This window comes from Mytilus galloprovincialis, chromosome 11 (genome assembly GCF_965363235.1).
Source record: "Mytilus galloprovincialis chromosome 11, xbMytGall1.hap1.1, whole genome shotgun sequence".
Classification (NCBI taxonomy): domain Eukaryota; kingdom Metazoa; phylum Mollusca; class Bivalvia; order Mytilida; family Mytilidae; genus Mytilus; species Mytilus galloprovincialis.
Window position 1 is genome coordinate 20,745,461 of NC_134848.1, and position 20,069 is coordinate 20,765,529.

Below are 20,069 nucleotides of genomic sequence, written 5' to 3' on the forward strand. Positions count from 1 at the left end.
ATCTTCCAACAGCAAATGTCATCTTAAATTAGAATTCTGTCATTTCACAAACACTTTTGAGCGAAGTAAAATTCAATTATGTTTGATACTATCAGAATCCATATTTCTTAATAATATTTATTTTTCGTTAATATTGTTTTATTTGAAGTATTTCAGTCTTTTATCTTGTATTATGTATTAACTTAAATTCAGAATGTATATTTCTTAATATTCTTTATTTTTCGTTAATATTGTTTCATTTGAAATATTTCTGTCTTTTATCTTTTATTTGTATTAACTTTAATTTGATATAATGAAACTACGGATCAGAGAGATCTTTTGATCCCGATCGATAGTTGGGACCTCTTCATCACTTTATTACATTTTGAAATTGATACAACTTAAATTAATTTTGATACCAGTTTTTCGTGAATTAATTAATAGAGATACCTATCATTTCAAAAGCCAGAGGGGGCTTATTTATGTAAAAGCTTCAATTAATTGATTTATGAATAACATGCGGTCTCAACGGGGCTGTAACCCTAGATTCGAATCAGTTAGCAAAAACACACATTCTTGAAATTCTAAAGTAAGATGTATTTGTATACGTATCTCTTATTGTGTTTTTTTATCTTCAAATACTGAAGACATTTTGAAGGATAATTTGGACTTACATAAACCATTAATATTTCAGTTTGGTAATCTATTAGTAGTACACTGACGCTACCATTAAAGTAAGCAACAACCGCCATTAAAGTATCCAACAACGGCCATCAAAGCTACTAACTAGTGCTTTATAACCCACCTTTAATGGATTTAAGTAATTTGTCGAAAACGACATAATAAATAATAAATTACGCGCTATTTCAAAACTAATGCATCTGAGAAAAATGTGAATAAAGGTATAATTTAATCTCTTTATATAGCTAACAAGCCATGCAACTGACATTTGATTTGCTCGAGTCGTTGGACAGCGTTCGGAAATAACAATCGAGATACAAGTCAGACTTAAAATGTACAAAGAATACATAGTAATCTTACAGTTCTTCCTACTCTAGTATTAAAGAATAGGTTCGAACTTGTTGCCGCATCAGTTAACAATTTCCAAACATGCTGAACCATAAACGTGGAGAGGTAGTAATGTAGATATGATAATTGTTGGAATTCTATAAATATTGTTGTGCAAATAGCTAATTAAAAGACAATTTGGTTACCGATGAAAATGTGTTGAACCGCGGGATTAGAGTTATGCATAACTAAAGCTGAGATCGTTTGATCAATATACTATTTGGTAAGCAAAGAATACTTATGAATTATTATGGTGGTTTATTTTTTGATGTGCGTAGTTTTCAATCTTCAGTTTTTCATAGTTTTACCACTTGAACCTGTAAAATTAGGAATTTTATTACCGTCCGATGACCTCTATCCATTCAGTGTTAATAAGGTTATGCCGGCAATTGATTTAGCTATTGAAGAAGTAAACAGAACTCACCTTTTACCAAACCACGTTCTTATAAAGAATGTCCGAAACTCCAAGTGTTCTGCAACTATCGGACCATTAGAGGCTATAGACCTCTATGTTAAAGGGGAAGTAAACGTATTCATTGGACCCGTTTGTGATTATGCAGTGGCGCCTGTTGCTAGATTTGCGCCATCATGGTTTATGCCGGTGATAAGCGCTGGTGCGCCAGTGAAGGCATTCAACGATAAAAAGGGAGAATATAAAACATTGACTAGAATTCAGGGTTCATACGGAAAAAATGCCGACTTTGTTTGGGCACTTACACGAACATTCAACTGGACGAGTATTGGTATGTTATTCAATGATAACCACAAAGTAGAGATGGGTAAAACGGACCATTTCTTCACCATGGAGCCAATATTTCACCTGTTCAAGGATAAAACCGGATATGAGCCGTTTTATGAATCCTTTGATGAAATGTATCCACTTACCTACGATATAGAGGAATTACTTACCAAAGCATCAAAGTCAGCCAGAAGTAAGCTCCTCTTTTAATTTATTTTTGGCATTTGGGTTACTGTCCTATTTACATATTTATTTATGGTTTTTAAAATATCTACTTAAAATTAGAATTTTATAATGGATACTTTCGTAATTTTTTTCACTTGAGCACGTTTTTGGACGTTATTTGGAACCACGTATCATGTGTTTTGACATCGGTACATGTATCATATCTTTTTTTTTCTTTTCTAAATGTCTTTTATAAGAGATATAAATGTCTTTGCAATTGTGTGTATTCCAATGTTCTTAATTTGTCTAGTAATGGTATATGCCACTGGACGTAAAACAAACATTTATCAATCTAGTAATGATTAAGCCGTAAGGCATATTACTATACACACGTGTGGTCGTAGATAAATGTACAAAACTGCAAGCAGGTTGTATTCAGATTGTCTCTTGTTTAGGAAAATCTCAAATGAACAGCTACAGAAGTAAATACAATAATAGCAATTCTTCTGCGGTTTTAAGTTTATCTTTGCTGCGTCAACACCCTGACACTTTCATTTCATTTTTTTTGGTAAAATATTTATTTTAAAAAAACGGTGTTCAATATTTCAAATTTATCTAATTCTTAAAATATTAAACATCACAGCCATTTGTTTAATAGATTTAAAGTATTCCCCATCTGTGCATCACGTCTGCTATACGTATACTGGTTACCTATCTAAATGATTTACCAGGATCATTAAGTATATAAGTTTACCTATGCTTATTCATATACGTCTTAAGTTAGACAGCTTATTATCAAAACACTCATCTATGTTAAATTAATGATAGTTTAATAGAAATAACACTATTTAGGATTTTTCTTGTTGATGTTTTGCTCTCTTTGGTACTCGGTTTCAGTCGAGTACTTTTAGCGTATTATTTTACACACACCCTTTCTACAGTACAGTATATATATATTTTTAAATAATAAGTTTTACTATTTTAAACCTTTACGCAGCATTTGGTTAAACTATGCACCTATTAAACAACTTATTTAATCTACTAAAATATAAAAGCCTTGTACACTGAGGGGGACACGTTGCATTGGCTGGCTTTACTCCTCTCTACATGTAACTGTTCTTATATCTTTGATAAGTTCTTGTTTACCAAGTATGTCAATTCTACATCTTATTATTTTTCGTTTAATACATGTACATCACTAAAACATGTTTAAGGGTATTTATGATTTTTTTTTCAACAAGTAAAGCGATTTTTCAACAGTTTCGAATGAGACTTGTAGTGAAAGTTAAAGTCGCTAAAACCAATCTTATATTGAAACCAAATTATAACGATAACACATCGTTGAATATTCTAGAAATTATTACATCGTAAATATATCCCTTCTGATCATTCCATCAGTTTAAATATATATATATTATAGATGTTGGAGTGAATACATTCATTAGAAATGGGATCGTTTCCGGTTAACAAGGGTCATATTTCACGTTCTACTGGGAGTTACGATAATTGGCCAACGATTTTTATCCGTTTTCGTATGGATATAATACGATATTTCCCCCTCGTTACAAGTCGTATAAATATGCCATTGAAACTTTATTGTATGATCAAACATTACAAGTAACAACCTTGTACTTCTTGCAGATTTACTTCTTGGAGGATTATTTTTAAGTGTTGGAAAAAAATCGATACGTTGTAGACATCACTACTGCATTTAAAAAATCAGATGAGATATCATTAATGGTATCTGGGATCAGACCCCCTAAATGAGACCCCCGTTGTACTATCTCCATGATGTACAGTTAAAATTGATTTGAAAAAGTATTGTGAGAATACCGGTCTTTGTTGTTTTCAAATGCAGCACATCTGTCATTGTAGACCTTTTTACGATGAGACTAAATATAGAAGCTCGCTAGGCGACACTAGCATGGCCAAGTAAAAAAATGTATGGATGATGTCTCATATAGATTTAAAATAAGCTCTGAAGAAACCGCATTGTATTTATGCAACTTCCAATACTTCGCAACTGGTCATACCAGCACATCTTTGATGGTCTCTTTCTGGAAACACATTCTTATTTTTTTTAGACTCGTAGGCTTTAGGACTTTACAATTGTTTTTTTGATCTTTTCGGTTGTTTTTTTTTCCTGGATGTAACCAGCATATCTTTAATGGTCTCTTTGAAACTCATCTTTAACTTTTTTAGACTCGTAGAAAATAGAATTTTACAACTGTTTTGGGATCTAGTCTGTTGTTGAAAATCGCACCTTAACCTGTAGATATCTTCAAGTTGTCTTCTGTTGTTTTCACCTCGATATAAACCGCATAGGTTTATTCAAGTGGCTACATTTCCTTTTTTTTATTTCGTTTTCAAAGTCTCTCGTAAACGTGCAGCTGTGAGGTAATTGACTTTTTGTTAATCTTTCTAAAATGCGTTCTAGTGCTTATTACATAATTATTTCACAATTGAACTTATAAACTAATAAATCGTTTAAATATAGTAAATTTGTATATTTGAATATAAGTACTCAGATTCCGTCTGGCGTCTTTTATAAAAGCTTTGTTTTCATTTTATTTTCCGCTACTTTTTATTGAAATATATAGATTGGCGTTCAACGAGGCATCGTTCTTATTGCCAGGTTTAAGTGCTAATTTTCTGGTTGATTTGATTCCAATTTATCAAGTAAATAAAAATAGCTCTACAACATTCTTAACAGACGACTTTAATGTCATACAAATTATACATACTTATCTAAACAAAGAATAAAACGTAGATTTTTTCCGGGGAATTGATGAAAACGGAAACGTTCAATTTAAAAGGGGGAGGGGAAATAAGATCCCAAACGTTAATTGAACATCAATTATATTTGTATCGATTTTAGTGGTTGATTATTATAAGCTACTAGCCCTTTGAAAAGAATGAAAAGTATATTGTTTGTTCAATGAATTGATAAGAACGGCAAGGGTATATTTCAAAAAGAGGTTGGAGAGTTTATATTCCAAAAGAATAGTCTAACTCGGCGGTATGAATTATATTTGTATCGATTTTGGTTTGTTGGTTATTATAAACAACTGGTTATTTAGGGTTTAAATGTGCAATTTAAATGAGTAAACTAAAATGCATGTGCGTTCGCATGATTTGTTAATCGAAATGTACTTCATTCAACTTTCGACCGTTTCAACTAATGTGTTCCTTCAATGTAATATTCCACGAATGGATCAACCGTGTAGACTTTTATATATATATATCCTTTGATCCCATTGGTTGACAACACTATTGTCGTCTGCTGTAAACACAATCCCTGTGATCTCATTGGCTGACAAACACAATTGTCGCCTGCTTGTCCGCTATAACGCCACAGATGTTTGTAGGATAAGAATAGTAAATATTTCTACAAGTGAAAACTATAAACAAAATTGGGTTTAGATCTAATGCTATTATATTAAAACCCTGGAGCTAATAGCTTTGAGTTGTATTAAAAATTCGGATAAATTTGCCACTATTGCTCTTGAAATGAAAGTTGAGTGAAGTGATCTTCCGATAAATCTTTGAGATATTGGTTGGAATGTACTTGACATGGATTGATCTATGCGGGATGTGATAACGACGGAATGATCCCGGATTTAATCACTGTCATATGAAAGATTTAATATACGACTATGTGGTCATTTTAATAAACGCCATCATGCATTGATTATTTGATCCTTTACGAAAAGACTTCGTTTACTTGAGGTATTCGCCATGTACAAGTTTGGGTCTTTGTACATATATAAAAAGAGATATTGATCTGTAGGGTCGATAACTATGAAAAAAATATCTTCATTTAATTTATGTTCTAACTTAATGGGGTAAGCGTTCGATATCCAGCGGACACATCTTTGATTGAATATTTACAATATTTCAACCCATCACTCGTTCCGATATATAACAGTATTGAACAAATTCAACAAAGACTATTATATATCTCTTATCAACATCCAATTCCCAATTGGATAATACAGACGATGATGTGAAGAATTATTATATTGTTCTATGCTAAAGACGCCAATTTTGAAAAGCATAAGCACAGTTTACATGTAACGGAGTAAAACTAAATCAAATGTTTCTGAGATTTCCACTTACATTTTATACTTCTTGTCTTGGTAAATGGGACTTATCTAGCAACAACAAATAGAAAATATATACAACCAAACAATCAATTAAAAAAAAAGAAATGATTAAAAGCAATCCTACACTCTGAAGACAAACTAAAGAAACAGTTACTAATTTAAACAATAAATGAAGGTGGAACCCAAACCCTAAAGAAAGAATTAGGCGGAAGGGTTACGTGTTATAGTTAAAGTATCAAAAGCAACACTAAACTCCGAATACAACCAAAAAAACCGTTATTAGTTTAAACAATAATGAAGGCAACCCTAAACTCCGTAGAAAGAATAAAGCAGAAGGGTTGTGTTGTTATACTTAAAGTAACAAAAGGCATGAAAGGTTGATGCCTTGATCATGGTAGGATGGTTCAAATAACTTTTGATGTGATACTCGTAATTCATTGATAACCAAAACAATATGTAATAGGAAAATAACGATAAGATCTATTACAAGAATATTCCAAATGACAGATCCGATAAAAAATGATAGAAAAGCCGAAGTAATCCGAATGTTTTAGATATGATATTGACATACGTAATCTGCACGAGACACATTCAATCAAAACTCCGTCCTCTATTGGCCGCCATCTTTTTGCATGACTTGATTCCGTGATAAGCATTTCTTTCTTTGATATGTTTGAACTTAAAACATAAAACCTCAGAGCATAAAACATTTCGTCTGATACGAAATAATCGTTTTATGCCGAACATACCGACAAGATTTTATACTACTGGTATTGATGTTTCTATTAAATATAGATAATTGTTCAAGCTTGGTGACATTTAAGTGATAAAGGTCATATCTATAAAGCCTATTTCAAATCTTCTTTGCAGCTAGTACAAATGTTACATTATAAAATAATGGGTCTTGCCATTACTCTTAATCAAAGCCTAGTTAATGTCTTGGTTCTTTTTTTGCTTTAAATCTAAAAATGGATTAATCAAATGTTTATGTTTCAATCAAATTGCCATTGTCATCAATTAGAGTAAAGCGTCCTTTTACGACTACACAGTTATTCGGTACGTTTGCGACATTTGATCGCAAATGTATGTCATCCTAAGCAACACACCGACTCTAAATATATAACGAAAAATGGTTTGGTCCTCTTCTTGATAAATATCCTGGCCTTTTGTTCCGAAGGTAAAAAACCCAAGTTTTTGAAGAACTGTATTGCTTTCGCATAAAACATACACTAAAAGCAGATTATATGCAATGATATTTTATTCTTCACAAAATTAACTTTCATCGGACTATGAAATTGCAATATGTTAGTACTTTGATTTGTTTTGGGTTTTTCTTACCAAAATAATTCTGGTTTTAATACATACACTGAAAATATACCTGACGGCGTCCGGACGCGTTCAAAATTTGTACACCGAATGTTCAATATTTTAACGTCATATGTTCATGCTTAGAGACGTGTTCAAAGTTTTAACGTTGTGTTAAAAATATTAACATGTGTGTTCAGACACAGTGAACACCGGTGTTCAAATTTTGATCTAAAAAAAAAGATAGTCGTTTGTCAGATTTTCTATCCTTCCAATTGGCAAATTCAAAAGGAAAATCATTTAAAAATTTGAGTGTATACGAAGGATGATGATCTTGTGAATTTTTGACTAATATTTTAGTAATTGTGAAATATTAAACTTCCAAGCTGGCATATATGTATATTTATTTTATTATTACTAGTTTTACTTATAAGCCACATAATTATGCATATCAATGAGGTCTATTATGATAATATCGTAATAAAAATATGTCGATGTTTATCTTATTTCATGATCCGTTCAGTTTATTCATACAAAAAGAAAAAAAGAACATGTGGTAGGATTGCCAATGAGACAATTCTCTACAAGAGACCAAATGACACAGAAATTAACATGTTTGTTTGAATTCTTTAGATTTTAGATCTTTACTGAAATATAGCTTTTGAAATTTCAGTCCTATGTACTTTTGACAAGAGCCATTATCTGAATTGTTCAAATCATCAAATCAGATATATGATCGTACGTAGCCGTTAGCAAAACTTCCACGCCAAACAATTAAAAAAGAAAAAGGATAGATGATTTCTTTCCATGAAAAGCCAGATTGCATATTGAGTTGAAATCTATCATCGATATAAAAGGTTTTTGTCAAGACTTATTATAATTGTTCTGTTGTTAAGCGATTAGTTCCTGTCACGTGCAAATGTCTTCAGTACGTTAAGTTAATGAACGCTAAAGTTGAAGATGAACTTAGTTTTAATGAAGGTATTATTTGCCGAATGAATTCTTATAATGCATTTATCTTTGGACAGCTATTCGGGACACTCTTCCTTAATAAGATTTATCGATCGCTATAGAGAGAACACTGTCATCAACGCCAGTTGTACATATACCAGTTGGCATATCCAATGTTATACATTCTCCGAGGGCTTTTATCTTTAGGGATATAATGCAACGACAATATTTAATCATCTTCACTCTCGGATTAGAATTATTTGCAATAATATAAAGTATATTCGTACAGTTGTATTAATTAATTTTATTAATGATCCGGGTCCTTCCTTAATGTCCGATGTCCTTGTCAATTTAGTGTTTTATTGGTTTCTTCGTCTGGTCACTAATTGAGTTCACTCGTGTCAGAGTAGGGTTAGACCACATAATATGATATGATTGGATTTACTATATAATCCTAAATAGATACTTCTATTTATCAATTACAACGGATTTCTTAGCAGAGTTCTTCTCTTCTTGTGAAGATGTAACACCACTAATTCGAAAGTAGAGCATAAATGTATTTAACACAAAATAGTTCGTACGTATATACGTATAAAATATGTAGAATTTTAAGATTTTGTTGGTATCAGTTGAAAATAGAATTACTGGTAATCATTGTAGAATACGTTTTAACTTATAATTTTGAATATTAAAAAAAAACTGCACCAAATTTTATAAAGTGAATATGTTTTGCCTGTTTGCCAGATCTGAAGTTCGTGTTTTTTGTAAATCTGAAGTTCGGGGAACCATTTCTATCTTATTTGCCGTTAAATGTATGTTGATCTTTTCAATACAAGACACCATAAAGTGTTGCTTTGACATGCAATGATTGTAACTTTGTTTGAACTGGCAAAAGAGCTGTGCCTGCTTGAAATTGAGGAATTTAATACAGACAGCAATAGGGCTACGAATTAGTCGTGTACTTTCTGAAGCGAGTTGTAGAATATATTGGAAACACAACTGTCTAAGAACCAGGGATTACACCTTTATTTATGACATATGTTATGTTGTGGCTATAGGTTGTATATTATATTTTGATTGATTGCAAATGGAAATAAATCAGAAAGAAATACTGAGATTTTTTCATTTTGATACCATTGGGCTTATTGACACATCTCATATTCTAAGCCTCAGTTCTTCTTTCGTCAAAATTCAATTATTTTTAGCTGAATTTTAGTCGCGAGAAATGAAAACCATGCTTGTTGACGCCATAAAAAGTAACACATTGTAGTAGATTATTGGAATAATAAAAATTAACCGAAAATAACCTACTAGTGTTGATCTTTGTTCAGACGCTAACTTTCTATGGTATTTTTAAACGAGCTGTAATATATGTACTTTACTACCCATTGATTAATTTCACAGTTTCTGTACTTAAACTTAAATTTGAATATCGTACCGTTACTATATGTAATAGGCTTACGTTATATAATTTATACGTGATTAAAACAGATCGAATTTCCAAGTCCAAATTTTTAAAGTACAGTCTATCTTTGGTTAAACGATCTTATTTTCCATTCTAGTTCGAAGAATCATGACTTTCTAAAAATTATCATATGAGTAATAATCATAGATTAAAAAGAAAACCAATATTTCTTAGAAGCACTCAGGAAGGCATTAGACCACAATAAATGCATTAGATTCTTACTGCAACCTTTTGTTTTATTTCACTCTTGGGTAGTCTGTATACCATCAATGCGATTTAAGCTGTGAAAAGTAAGCTTAAATTTAATGTTAATTTTGTAATAATGTATTTTATTTTATACGAATTATCTGTAATACTATTTATGGCTGCTTGCAATACGTTATATTTCAGAAAATTAAAACATGTTAATTAAATTTAATATTTTAACGCAAAAGTACAAAGAAACTTATAAGAGTATGGAAAATATATGTTTACTTTATAGTGGCATATTATAACGAAACATCGTGACAAGGAGAAAACGGGTCAGAAAGCAGTTAACAATATTCACCGCTCAGGAAACCGAAAATTTAGCAACTTGAATCACAAATAAAACCAGTTAATCTGAGGAGTACCGAATGAATTCAGTTTCTGATGCATTGGTGTAACCCATCTCCTATGCATTGTTAAGTTAAAATTAGAAACTCGCTAAAACGGTGTGCTAACTCTGCATTGCTGATGTCAACCATGTTAGCAATAAGTTGAAGACACCCAGTTTAGATTGAATGTTGCAGCATGGTCTCATTGTCTTGTAGTTGTAATAATTAACAATACAACTAGTTTAAGAATATCATTGATAATTCATTATTCAATATGAGAGCAGCTCTTGTAGCGGTGTCCAATTTACATGTTTTAATGTACAAGTTCATGTTGCTTCAAAACACAAATCATGGCACTGCAATTTGACGTGCAGCAAAAAAGTATGAAAAGCTACAAAATTATTATTTTTTTTCGATTGCATCAGAAAACATCATCCATATTATCGCATGGATCAACCCAATTTATTTCTAACTACTTTTGCAAGCAATAGAAACTCGTTCAGTATTACACGACCTTCTAAATATGTTAATATTAAATCGAATAATATAGTTTCAATTGTATCTTTAAACGCAATGTAAGCCAATAACGCCAAAACATCACGAAGGCGAAATGTGAAAAGCAAGGTTCCAATTATATTCTTATGGATGCGCGCTATTTCAGTAAATTGTCTATATGCAATCATTGCTTAACAATGAGGAACATGTCAGATGCAGTAATTCATCATGACACGAGACAAATAGAAAAACGCAAGCTTTAATAATTCTATTTTCAGGAATGTCACAAATGGTTATCTTGAATATCTATAAATCATTTTTCACTTTGTGGGGTGTTGTCCTAGATAAATTCAGGTTGATATTTCTTTGCATTTTAATTCAACAAAATTACTGCACGATATTTTCAAAATAGGAATAATTCTAATTAAAAGCTTTTGTGAACTTTTATGTTATATTAGAAACAACCGGAAGATAGCGTCGATAATTGTGTTAGTTTACGAAGATATGTTTTAAAAATGTTCCAAAACAAATTGTTGACGTTCTGTTTATTGTGACTTAACTTCGGGTCTATTTGTATACTTTATAATTTCTCAATGTGATCTGGTTTCTTTCATATTTCACATACTAATTTTTTACATAATACGTTTATACTTTAACTTGTATATAACTCTCTGTACTTTCCGGTTTTCATTAGGATAAAAATGGCAGGTATCAGTTCACAGAGTTTAAATGTTTAAAAAAAAATCTAACTGACCAATGCATTTGCAGAAAAAGCTGTATACGAAAAATGAAGTTAAGCAAAGTTTTGCTCGCTTTTAAGGGATCCATCATTGGTATTCAAATGTTGACATTATAGTCTTTGTTGCAAAACATGTAACCCTGGCGGGTTAAAATGCAAACATATATATAGTACATTGTATACACAAGTGACAAGAAACATAATACATGATAAATGTTTTAAACAAGTGAAGTTTAATATGTAATACTAATTGACCAATGTGGACCTTATTTTCGAAATTCCATAGATTGCTTTATATAGTCTACAACACTAGACAAAATATCTTTATTGGGATCTAGAATAGTTTTAAGTTTAGAGTTTGAGTGAAGCTGGTTAAAATTAGGATAATGGGTTTTAATTGCATTTATAAGGGAATGTCTTACATTACTGTTAATTTGGCAATGAAGGAAAAATACAACCAGCAACATTTTATATAACAAATTGAATTTAAGATTACAGAGAATGATACTAACTACTTTAATATTTTTTGTGATTAAAAACTTCTAGAAAAAGAATATGTGTAGTTTGATCCTCCTCGACTTTTAAATCAGACAGTGACCTTCAATTGTGTTTTTATACTGTTTGTATGCTTATCTTCCGACAAGATTTCCCTTGGTACTTGAGAGAATTCTTAAGAAACTGTCTTAAAAACTAATCTGTTCTAGTCCTTGACATTAACCGGTTTTTGTTTTCACGACAATAAGCGGCACCTTGTTATTAATTCATATTTCTAATTCAAAAGGATCTACGACATATCAATCCGAAGTCAATCTAAAGAGAGAAACATTAATATCTCAGCTCTTATATTAAAAATTCTCGATCCCGTTTTTTAATAATCTTTAAGGATGAATACATTGTATGGTAACTTTATGAGGGAAACTTTAAACTTTTCCCAAATGTATTTCGATCTCTGTGTTGTCTTTTTGACGGGTCATGCTGGATTTTTACAAACAAGTAAATATATGTTTGTATCCATATATGCACATACCATCAGATAAATGTGAACACGTGACTGCTTGACAACGATTAAAGTCAAGATTAACACGTTTAATCTTTATGATTACATTATATCTTTTTCGCTTTTTTCCCTAGTTAACTCTCTCTTTCTCCCCATTTTTTTAATCTAGCTTTTTGTTTTATCTCTTTCAAAAACATATCTTTCTCTCTCTCTCTGTCTTTCTCTCTTGCAGCATCTATCTTTCCACAACACATGCCAATCACTTAATGTATGCTTTGTAGACCGTAGAAATCTTGCTAATTTTGTTATTTAATGGAACATACGGAGACTCATTATTCTCTCGTATTCCGTTTTATATTCCCACTGGTCACATCATGAATGTGTTATCATCCTAACACAGAGGAAAAAACACATTATTGTCATCATCGATCCGTTCTACAGCAGAAGATATCTTGTACGGAAAGGTATAAAACGCCTTCAAGCAAAACGTTTTGATGATTTGATGATCGAGATCAGAGTCGTCAGTTGTCGATTGTAGAAACGCGGGAATTCATACGATATCTACCATGTTTCTGGACAACCACCATGTAATAATTCATTTATGAAATATTTACATTGTAATCATTTTTTATGTATTCTCACATGGGACAGTACAATGACATTGCTATAAATATTCATTAGTCCATCATCTTTGTTAATGAATACCATCTTGAAACAGTGTCCAACATCATTCTTATCTTTAAGTATTGCAATTTTTGACACAAAATTAATATTCTCCAATATCGTTGATAAGTAATGGCCCGATCCTATGCGTAAAGACATACAGACAGAAAAGCGTATAAGAATGCAATTATAAACTTAAGGTAACACGAATAATCCAGTCGTTGTATTTCACTCACTTTAATCGATGGAGGACTATGACTGTAAGGGGACGCTGTAATGTATTCAAATAATGAAGTGAAGAACGAATGACGATTATTCCAATCTGTGTGATGGGTAGAAATAAAGGAGAGCAATATCATAGGAGCTATTTCAATTCAAACGTCGTGTTATTTGATCATCAAAATGTGACATGATGTCTCCATTTTTTTAGATTGGAAATAAAGTAGTTATCATTACAGTTTAGTTTACTACTGGTCTGCTGCAACTTTATCTGGCAAATATAAAAATAAGAAGATGTGGTATGATTGCCAATGAGACAATTGTCCACAAGAGACAAAATGACACAGAAATTCAACTGCCAAAGTTTGTTTACGTTGGTTCGTTCTATTTTAGGATTTGTTTTGTTGTGATGCTTGTGTTTACTTTGTAATCCGCTTAAAAATTCGATTGAAATCTATTAGCATAGATACGTGCATTGTTCGCTTAAATAGATACATTTATTATACTTAATGCAAAGAAGCAAACCAAAAACGCCATTATATTTAATTTATTCCATCAGAGATGGACACCCACGCATTAATCCGTTATTGTTTTTCTTCTTTAACCTATCATGTGTAATCGAGGCAGAAGTTTCAATTGATTACGAGTCCAAATAAAACTCAAATTTTCGAAATTATATCATGATTTATGAATAGTGCTTAATGTTGTTCAGATGTCCAGTTAAAGTTGTGTTGTTTAGCAGGTTTTTTATATTAAACTTGACTGTGTATGTACATAAACGGTTTAGTTGAGAAAATAATGGCGAACATATCTAAGGAACGGTTCGAAGAGAAACCGACAACAAAAACCAGACTGCGCAGGTGCAGAAACGGTCTATTTTCGAAAATCATCTATACTTGTAATAGTGGTGACTTTCAAAAATAATATTTTTTAATAGTCACATGCCCTATCCCGTCTGCATAGCCTGAAGCTGACCTTTTCATATGACTTGAATTTTTGTATTCGAATTATTATTCAATTTTTGATTGTCTGCTATTAGCACAGACACAACAGGGAGTCTACTAAACAATTATGGAACGTAGAAACTTTTTCATTCTATCGTATCTATCACTGGTGTGAAACTAATGTTCTCATTTATTATTTTTCAAGTAATATATTTTCAGTGGTATAGTTATACTATTTGTACACGTATACATTTCATACAAGTACTTTGAAGAAAGGAACAAAATACGCGATTAATGGTCGATGAATTATTTGAATGTCTGCTTAGTTCTGTTGATCTAAATACTTGTATTACCACGAGCTCTTAATTATATTAGGTAGTAACAAAGTCGTTACAAGAAAACGGAAATGTAAAATGTTTTATAAATGACATTTTCTTCGTCCGTTGTTTTTTTTTAATCTTGATGTATTGTATTTCAACGTATTTATACTCAGAATAGAATTAATACTACATTAGATTTTAGCATAAATCCTTTTACATTTTGCGTGACTGTTAAATTTACACTTTTTTCTTTTATGTTTAGATTCGAGTAATAATTATAACCGCTAAAGTAAATCTTCTCTAATTGGGTTCTGTTATGAACTAAAGCATGCATTTGACATTAAAGAAACATGAAATTTAGGATTTTGCAGCGAAGCTTATTTTGCAATTTTTACACTTTTTCTGTCTATATGACTATATAAAGGAACTGTGTTTTAAATTTGACAAAATGACCGATATTATGATCATATTATGAGTTCTATGATAGCCCCTCGATTATTAACTTGGTACTTAGCACTTAAAATGAACTGTAGTATTTTATTTGTTTGTTTCATGACTTTTTACCATCTCATAAGACTTTGAAGTCAACTCTATTTAATGTAGCTACTTATCTACGTTAATTTGATTTTGCAAACTGTTTAATCTGTGAGCAGACATTTGTGTAAACAGATTTACTCTCAAGTGCAAACTAATAATCATACCGGTCTTTTGAGGCTTTAGCTGGGAGAACTTGATAATCATACCGGTCTTTTGAGGCTTTATCTGGGAGAACTTGATAATCTTTTGAGGCTTTAGCTGGGAGAACTTGATAATCATACCGGTCTTTTGAGGCTTTAGCTGGGAGGACTTGATAATCATACCGGTCTTTTGAGGCTTTAGCTGGGAGGACTTGATAATCATACCGGTCTTTTGAGGCTTTAGTTGGGAGGACTTGATAATCATACCGGTCTTTTGAAGCTTTAGCTGGGAGGACTTGATAATCATACCGGTCTTTTGAGGCTTTAGCTGGGAGGACTTGATAATCATACCGGTCTTTTGAAGCTTTAGCTGGGAGAACTTGATAATCATACCGGTCTTTTGAAGCTTTAGCTGGGAGGACTTGATAATCATACCGGTCTTTTGAGGCTTTAGCTGGGAGAGCTTGATAATCATACCGGTCTTTTGAGGCTTTAGCTGGGAGAACTTGTTAATCATACCGGTCTTTTGAGGCTTTAGCTGGGAGAACTTGATAATCATACCGGTCTTTTGAGGCTTTAGCTGGGAGGACTTGAAGACAATTTCATTATTTTTTTAATTTATTGCACCTGAGAGAAGCTATTTTTGACGGTGCAGATTGGTCTTTATATCTGGTTACTAAATTGAAATGCAAATTTAAATCTTAACCAAAATCCATAGCAATTAAAGAAGTCTTCCTATATTTTCCATTTTGACACTTAGATTGGGTCCTACTAAAATGCGCCCGGGGAAAAGAAAAAGCGCCCGGCGAAAATATATAGATATTTTAATTGCATGAGACAACTTTGTGTCCATGAAGTTATGCACGTTGTTTTTTTTTTTAAATTTTAGTCGAGAAACTTGCAAATTCAGATAATAGACATTTGTAATAGAGCACAAAAACAAGTATGAATGTTTCAATTTTAACAATAATATATGAATACTATTTCGAAAGACAGATAATAATGAATCCCATTCTTTCTGCCATATAAAATATGTTTTAAGAAAATACGGTAATGTTAATGTAGATATTATATGCAAAGTGACGTAAAATTTAACTGTTGTGAAAATTGTAAACTGTTTACAGTAACTGCTGTACAAATATATAAGATATTAAATCCTTTATTGCTATTCAAGGTTTGAAAATATCGCTTATGTTAAAAAAATATATATTTGAGCATGCGCATTATCTCTGGTGAATTTTTCACTTTGTGTGGATAAGATTCTATGACATTAACACCTCTAGCTTTTACGTGAAGAACAAAAATAAGTAAAGTCTTTTCCAAAATTTGTTTTAAAAATGTCTTACAATTTACATACATATCGCACATAGAAGACAAAATACTTAGAATATTAATGCAGTTTTGATGCAATTTTATAAACGCATCAGGAATGAATTTCCCATGCAGAATATCAATTTTGTACGTGTTAATACATATAATTCATGATTGCAGTATAATAGTATACTATTGACCTGCATAATAGGAAATAGAGACTTCCCTTTGAACAATTAAGACTTAATCTCGCTCTAGAGTACTCGCTCACATCCCCACCAATATGTATACACTTAAAATAATATCAATCCGGTATATCTGAAAACCATTAAAAACATTAAGCTAATTAAACAACGTACGTTTTATTTCACGTAAAGTTTGTTTCTTTGAAGTGTGTTTGTTTTTTATTTAATGATAGAATATTTGGAAATAATGGAAAACAGATAAGCAAGTTACTTGTTTCGTATAATTGAAATATCACGCGTGGTTACCCCCTTATTTTGTGTTATGAAAAATATAAACATTGAAAACAGAGTTGAATGAATGCGCATGCTTTCTAATTTTCACGTTATGTAGTGACGAGTTAGGTTACCAATGTAAAAGCAAGGAAGGGGGTAGTGGGTCAACACGCTATTAAATCGTAGTTTCTATATAGTTTCTGTATAGTTACATCATCTATCTGTTTAGACTTGGGACTATTTAGGATGTGTAGACTACTGTTAAAGACTTGGTGTTGCTATTTGAAGGATTTTTATAGTTAGTATCGTATGTTTGCCTTTCAATGACATTTATGCCCGTTCGAGCTTGCCAAGTTAAGTTAACATTTTTCAGAGATGCTTAAATTGCTATTTGAATGCCAAATTATATCTTATTTAAATATTTAACCAAATAACCCAGAATATAGTTAAATTCTGAATCATTCTATAAATGTTCTTTATGGCTAATTTTCTATGTTACTGCATCAGAATGGAGATAGCATAATTTATATTTTATGGAATGAATGTCAAATGCAATGTCGTAAAATACATTGTGTTGCAGCATATCGTACTTTACGTGTCGTAAATTGTCACTTCCGGTTTGATTGATCAAAACGCTTTGTGATCTATGTTATTGAATTTATTTCCATTTTTATCCAATTAGAGCTTTGTGTGAAAACAAGGGGTCTGTTCAATTAATTCTACATCGCGTTCACTGCCTCTGAGGAGAAGTAATCGAGCGAACAATTACATGTAATTATTGGTTCCTTGTCTTCAAGCGAAAGCAATGTTATAAAAAGTAGACCAACTAAAATGAGAGTACAGCGTGTTTCATATGTATTCTCTACATACATGACCTTATATTTGATAAATTGATTGTTGCATTACAATTTTTTAAAGAATTAAATCACAAAATGAATGGTATTTTCTTTATCAGATTTTCATTTTGACACGAAAAACCCACATTCAAAGTCAAATTTCAATCTGAAAGTCTTCATACATTTATAATTTGTATTTAATAAAATTCACATGTAGCATTTACTGGCTATATATACATGTTAAACATTTAACCATATTATTTCTTTAAGGGAGTCCCCTTTTCAGTTGCAATTTAATAATAAGCTTTTCATAACACTAGTATAATTTTTATATTGATAGGGATTATTAAAGGAACCTAAAAAGCCAAATTAAAATAAAGGTCAATGTGCTTGTTTTCGAGACATTAGCCATTAACATTTTTGGCGGGAAACGTTCTCTCTTGACTTTTCATAGCTTTATTATGATTGACAAGTTTAAGTTCTCAAAACCTATTACAAAATAAAGACTTTTACAGATGGCTTGTCATTATACATGTTAAAGATTTATAAAAAGAAAAATTAGGGTAAATAGGCAAATATTTTAAAGGCATTCAAATGGATAAAATCAGAGGATTTTGAAAGTCTGACAAAAATTCCAAAACATGACAAGTGATCATCATAAGTGAGAATGATTGATGGTAATGGTTTAACACAATTTCTTTAAGAAAAACGTAGACTTTGATTAAAAATATGGCATTTACAAAATGCCTATTTGTCAAACAGTATGGTGTAAATCTGTAAGAAGCTTTAAAGTCCAATTCAGTTAATTACTGTTTTACGATGCACCTGCAAATTGTTAATTAAGGACTAAGCAATTATTGATCGATACCTATACACAATTATCTCCCTTTGGACTTTTCTCGTTAAATCTTGTGAAGAATCGTATTACACAGTAATGTTCTTATGGTTTGTTGTAACACTATTGCTGGTGGGTAGTTGAACGCACATGACAATGTTTAATCCTACCACTTTGCGGCTCTCCCTTGACACCATTTGCGAGTATGGTATTGAGGAAACGATGATAGTCCGTATGAAGAGGACGATAAATGGCTGACCCGTGTTAAGATAGAACCATTATCTCTTGCACGTAAATGACTCTTTTGTAGATTTCGAAAAAAGAGTAGGCTAATTCCGCTACAAGGCAGCTCTCGCACCCGCAAAGTGGAAATTTTCCCAATCCACTGTTTATAAATATGTTTTAAACTAATCCTACATGTACAACGTTCTGTAAATACTTGTCCAAAATCAGGAGCCTGTAATTCAGTGTCGTTGGTTTCTGACTATCATGTTGTATTTTTATTCATAATTTTGCAAAAAAATAAGGTCATTAGCTTTTTCGTCCGAATTGTTTACCGTGGCATTTTAAACCGTGGCCTGACTGTACGGTATGGATTTTCAGTCATTGTTGAAGGCCGCGCTATGACACATCGTTGCTTACTGCCAAATCATTTGGACTATGAGGGATAGTTTTCTCATTGGCAATCATACCACATATTCATAAAGTATCAAAGTACCATATATGTGTGACCTGGCACGCAATCGTGTTTGTTTGAATGTCAAGATTTTAAACAAGAAATATGATTCATCATCAACTTAGTTTTATAACTTAAAAGAGTGAACTCGCTATAAACTTGAGAAAAGTTCGGCGAACATCACCTTTTGATCTGCTTTTTATGCTTGTACATTTAGATTTTATATATTCCTACAATATACAAATGGAAGTTCATATATTGTATACTTTTTCTACCTTCAAATGCTTCAAATAAAATTGAGACTGGAAATGGGGTATGTTTCAAAGAGACTACAACCCGACCATAGAGCAGACAACAGCCCAATGCCACCAATGGGTCTTCAATGCATCGAGAAACTCCTGCATCCGGAAGAGTTCTTCGGCTGGCCCTATAAGTATTTTTATAAATCACAGTAATGAAAGTCGATCACAGACTTTATTGTTTAAGTTCGAATGTAACCGTTTTATATATAGAGTAGGTGATTTTAAATGTGATTTGGACTTTTTA

The 20,069-nt window shown here is 31.7% G+C and overlaps 1 protein-coding gene across 12 annotated transcripts in view; it reads left to right on the top strand.

Annotated features, from left to right (window-relative positions):
• The window catches only part of LOC143051848 (atrial natriuretic peptide receptor 1-like), a 375,823-nt gene that overhangs the window by 270,451 nt on the left and 85,303 nt on the right, over nt 1–20,069 (top strand). The window contains exon 1 of one of the 12 annotated variants that reach the window (XM_076224831.1): nt 945–1,979. The exons of the other annotated variants lie outside the window; for them this stretch is intronic. Coding sequence (XP_076080946.1) covers nt 1,298–1,979 — 682 coding nt within the window. The 5' untranslated portion in view covers nt 945–1,297. Of the gene's footprint in view, nt 1–944; nt 1,980–20,069 lie in introns of those variants that run through there. 12 annotated transcript variants of the gene reach the window in all.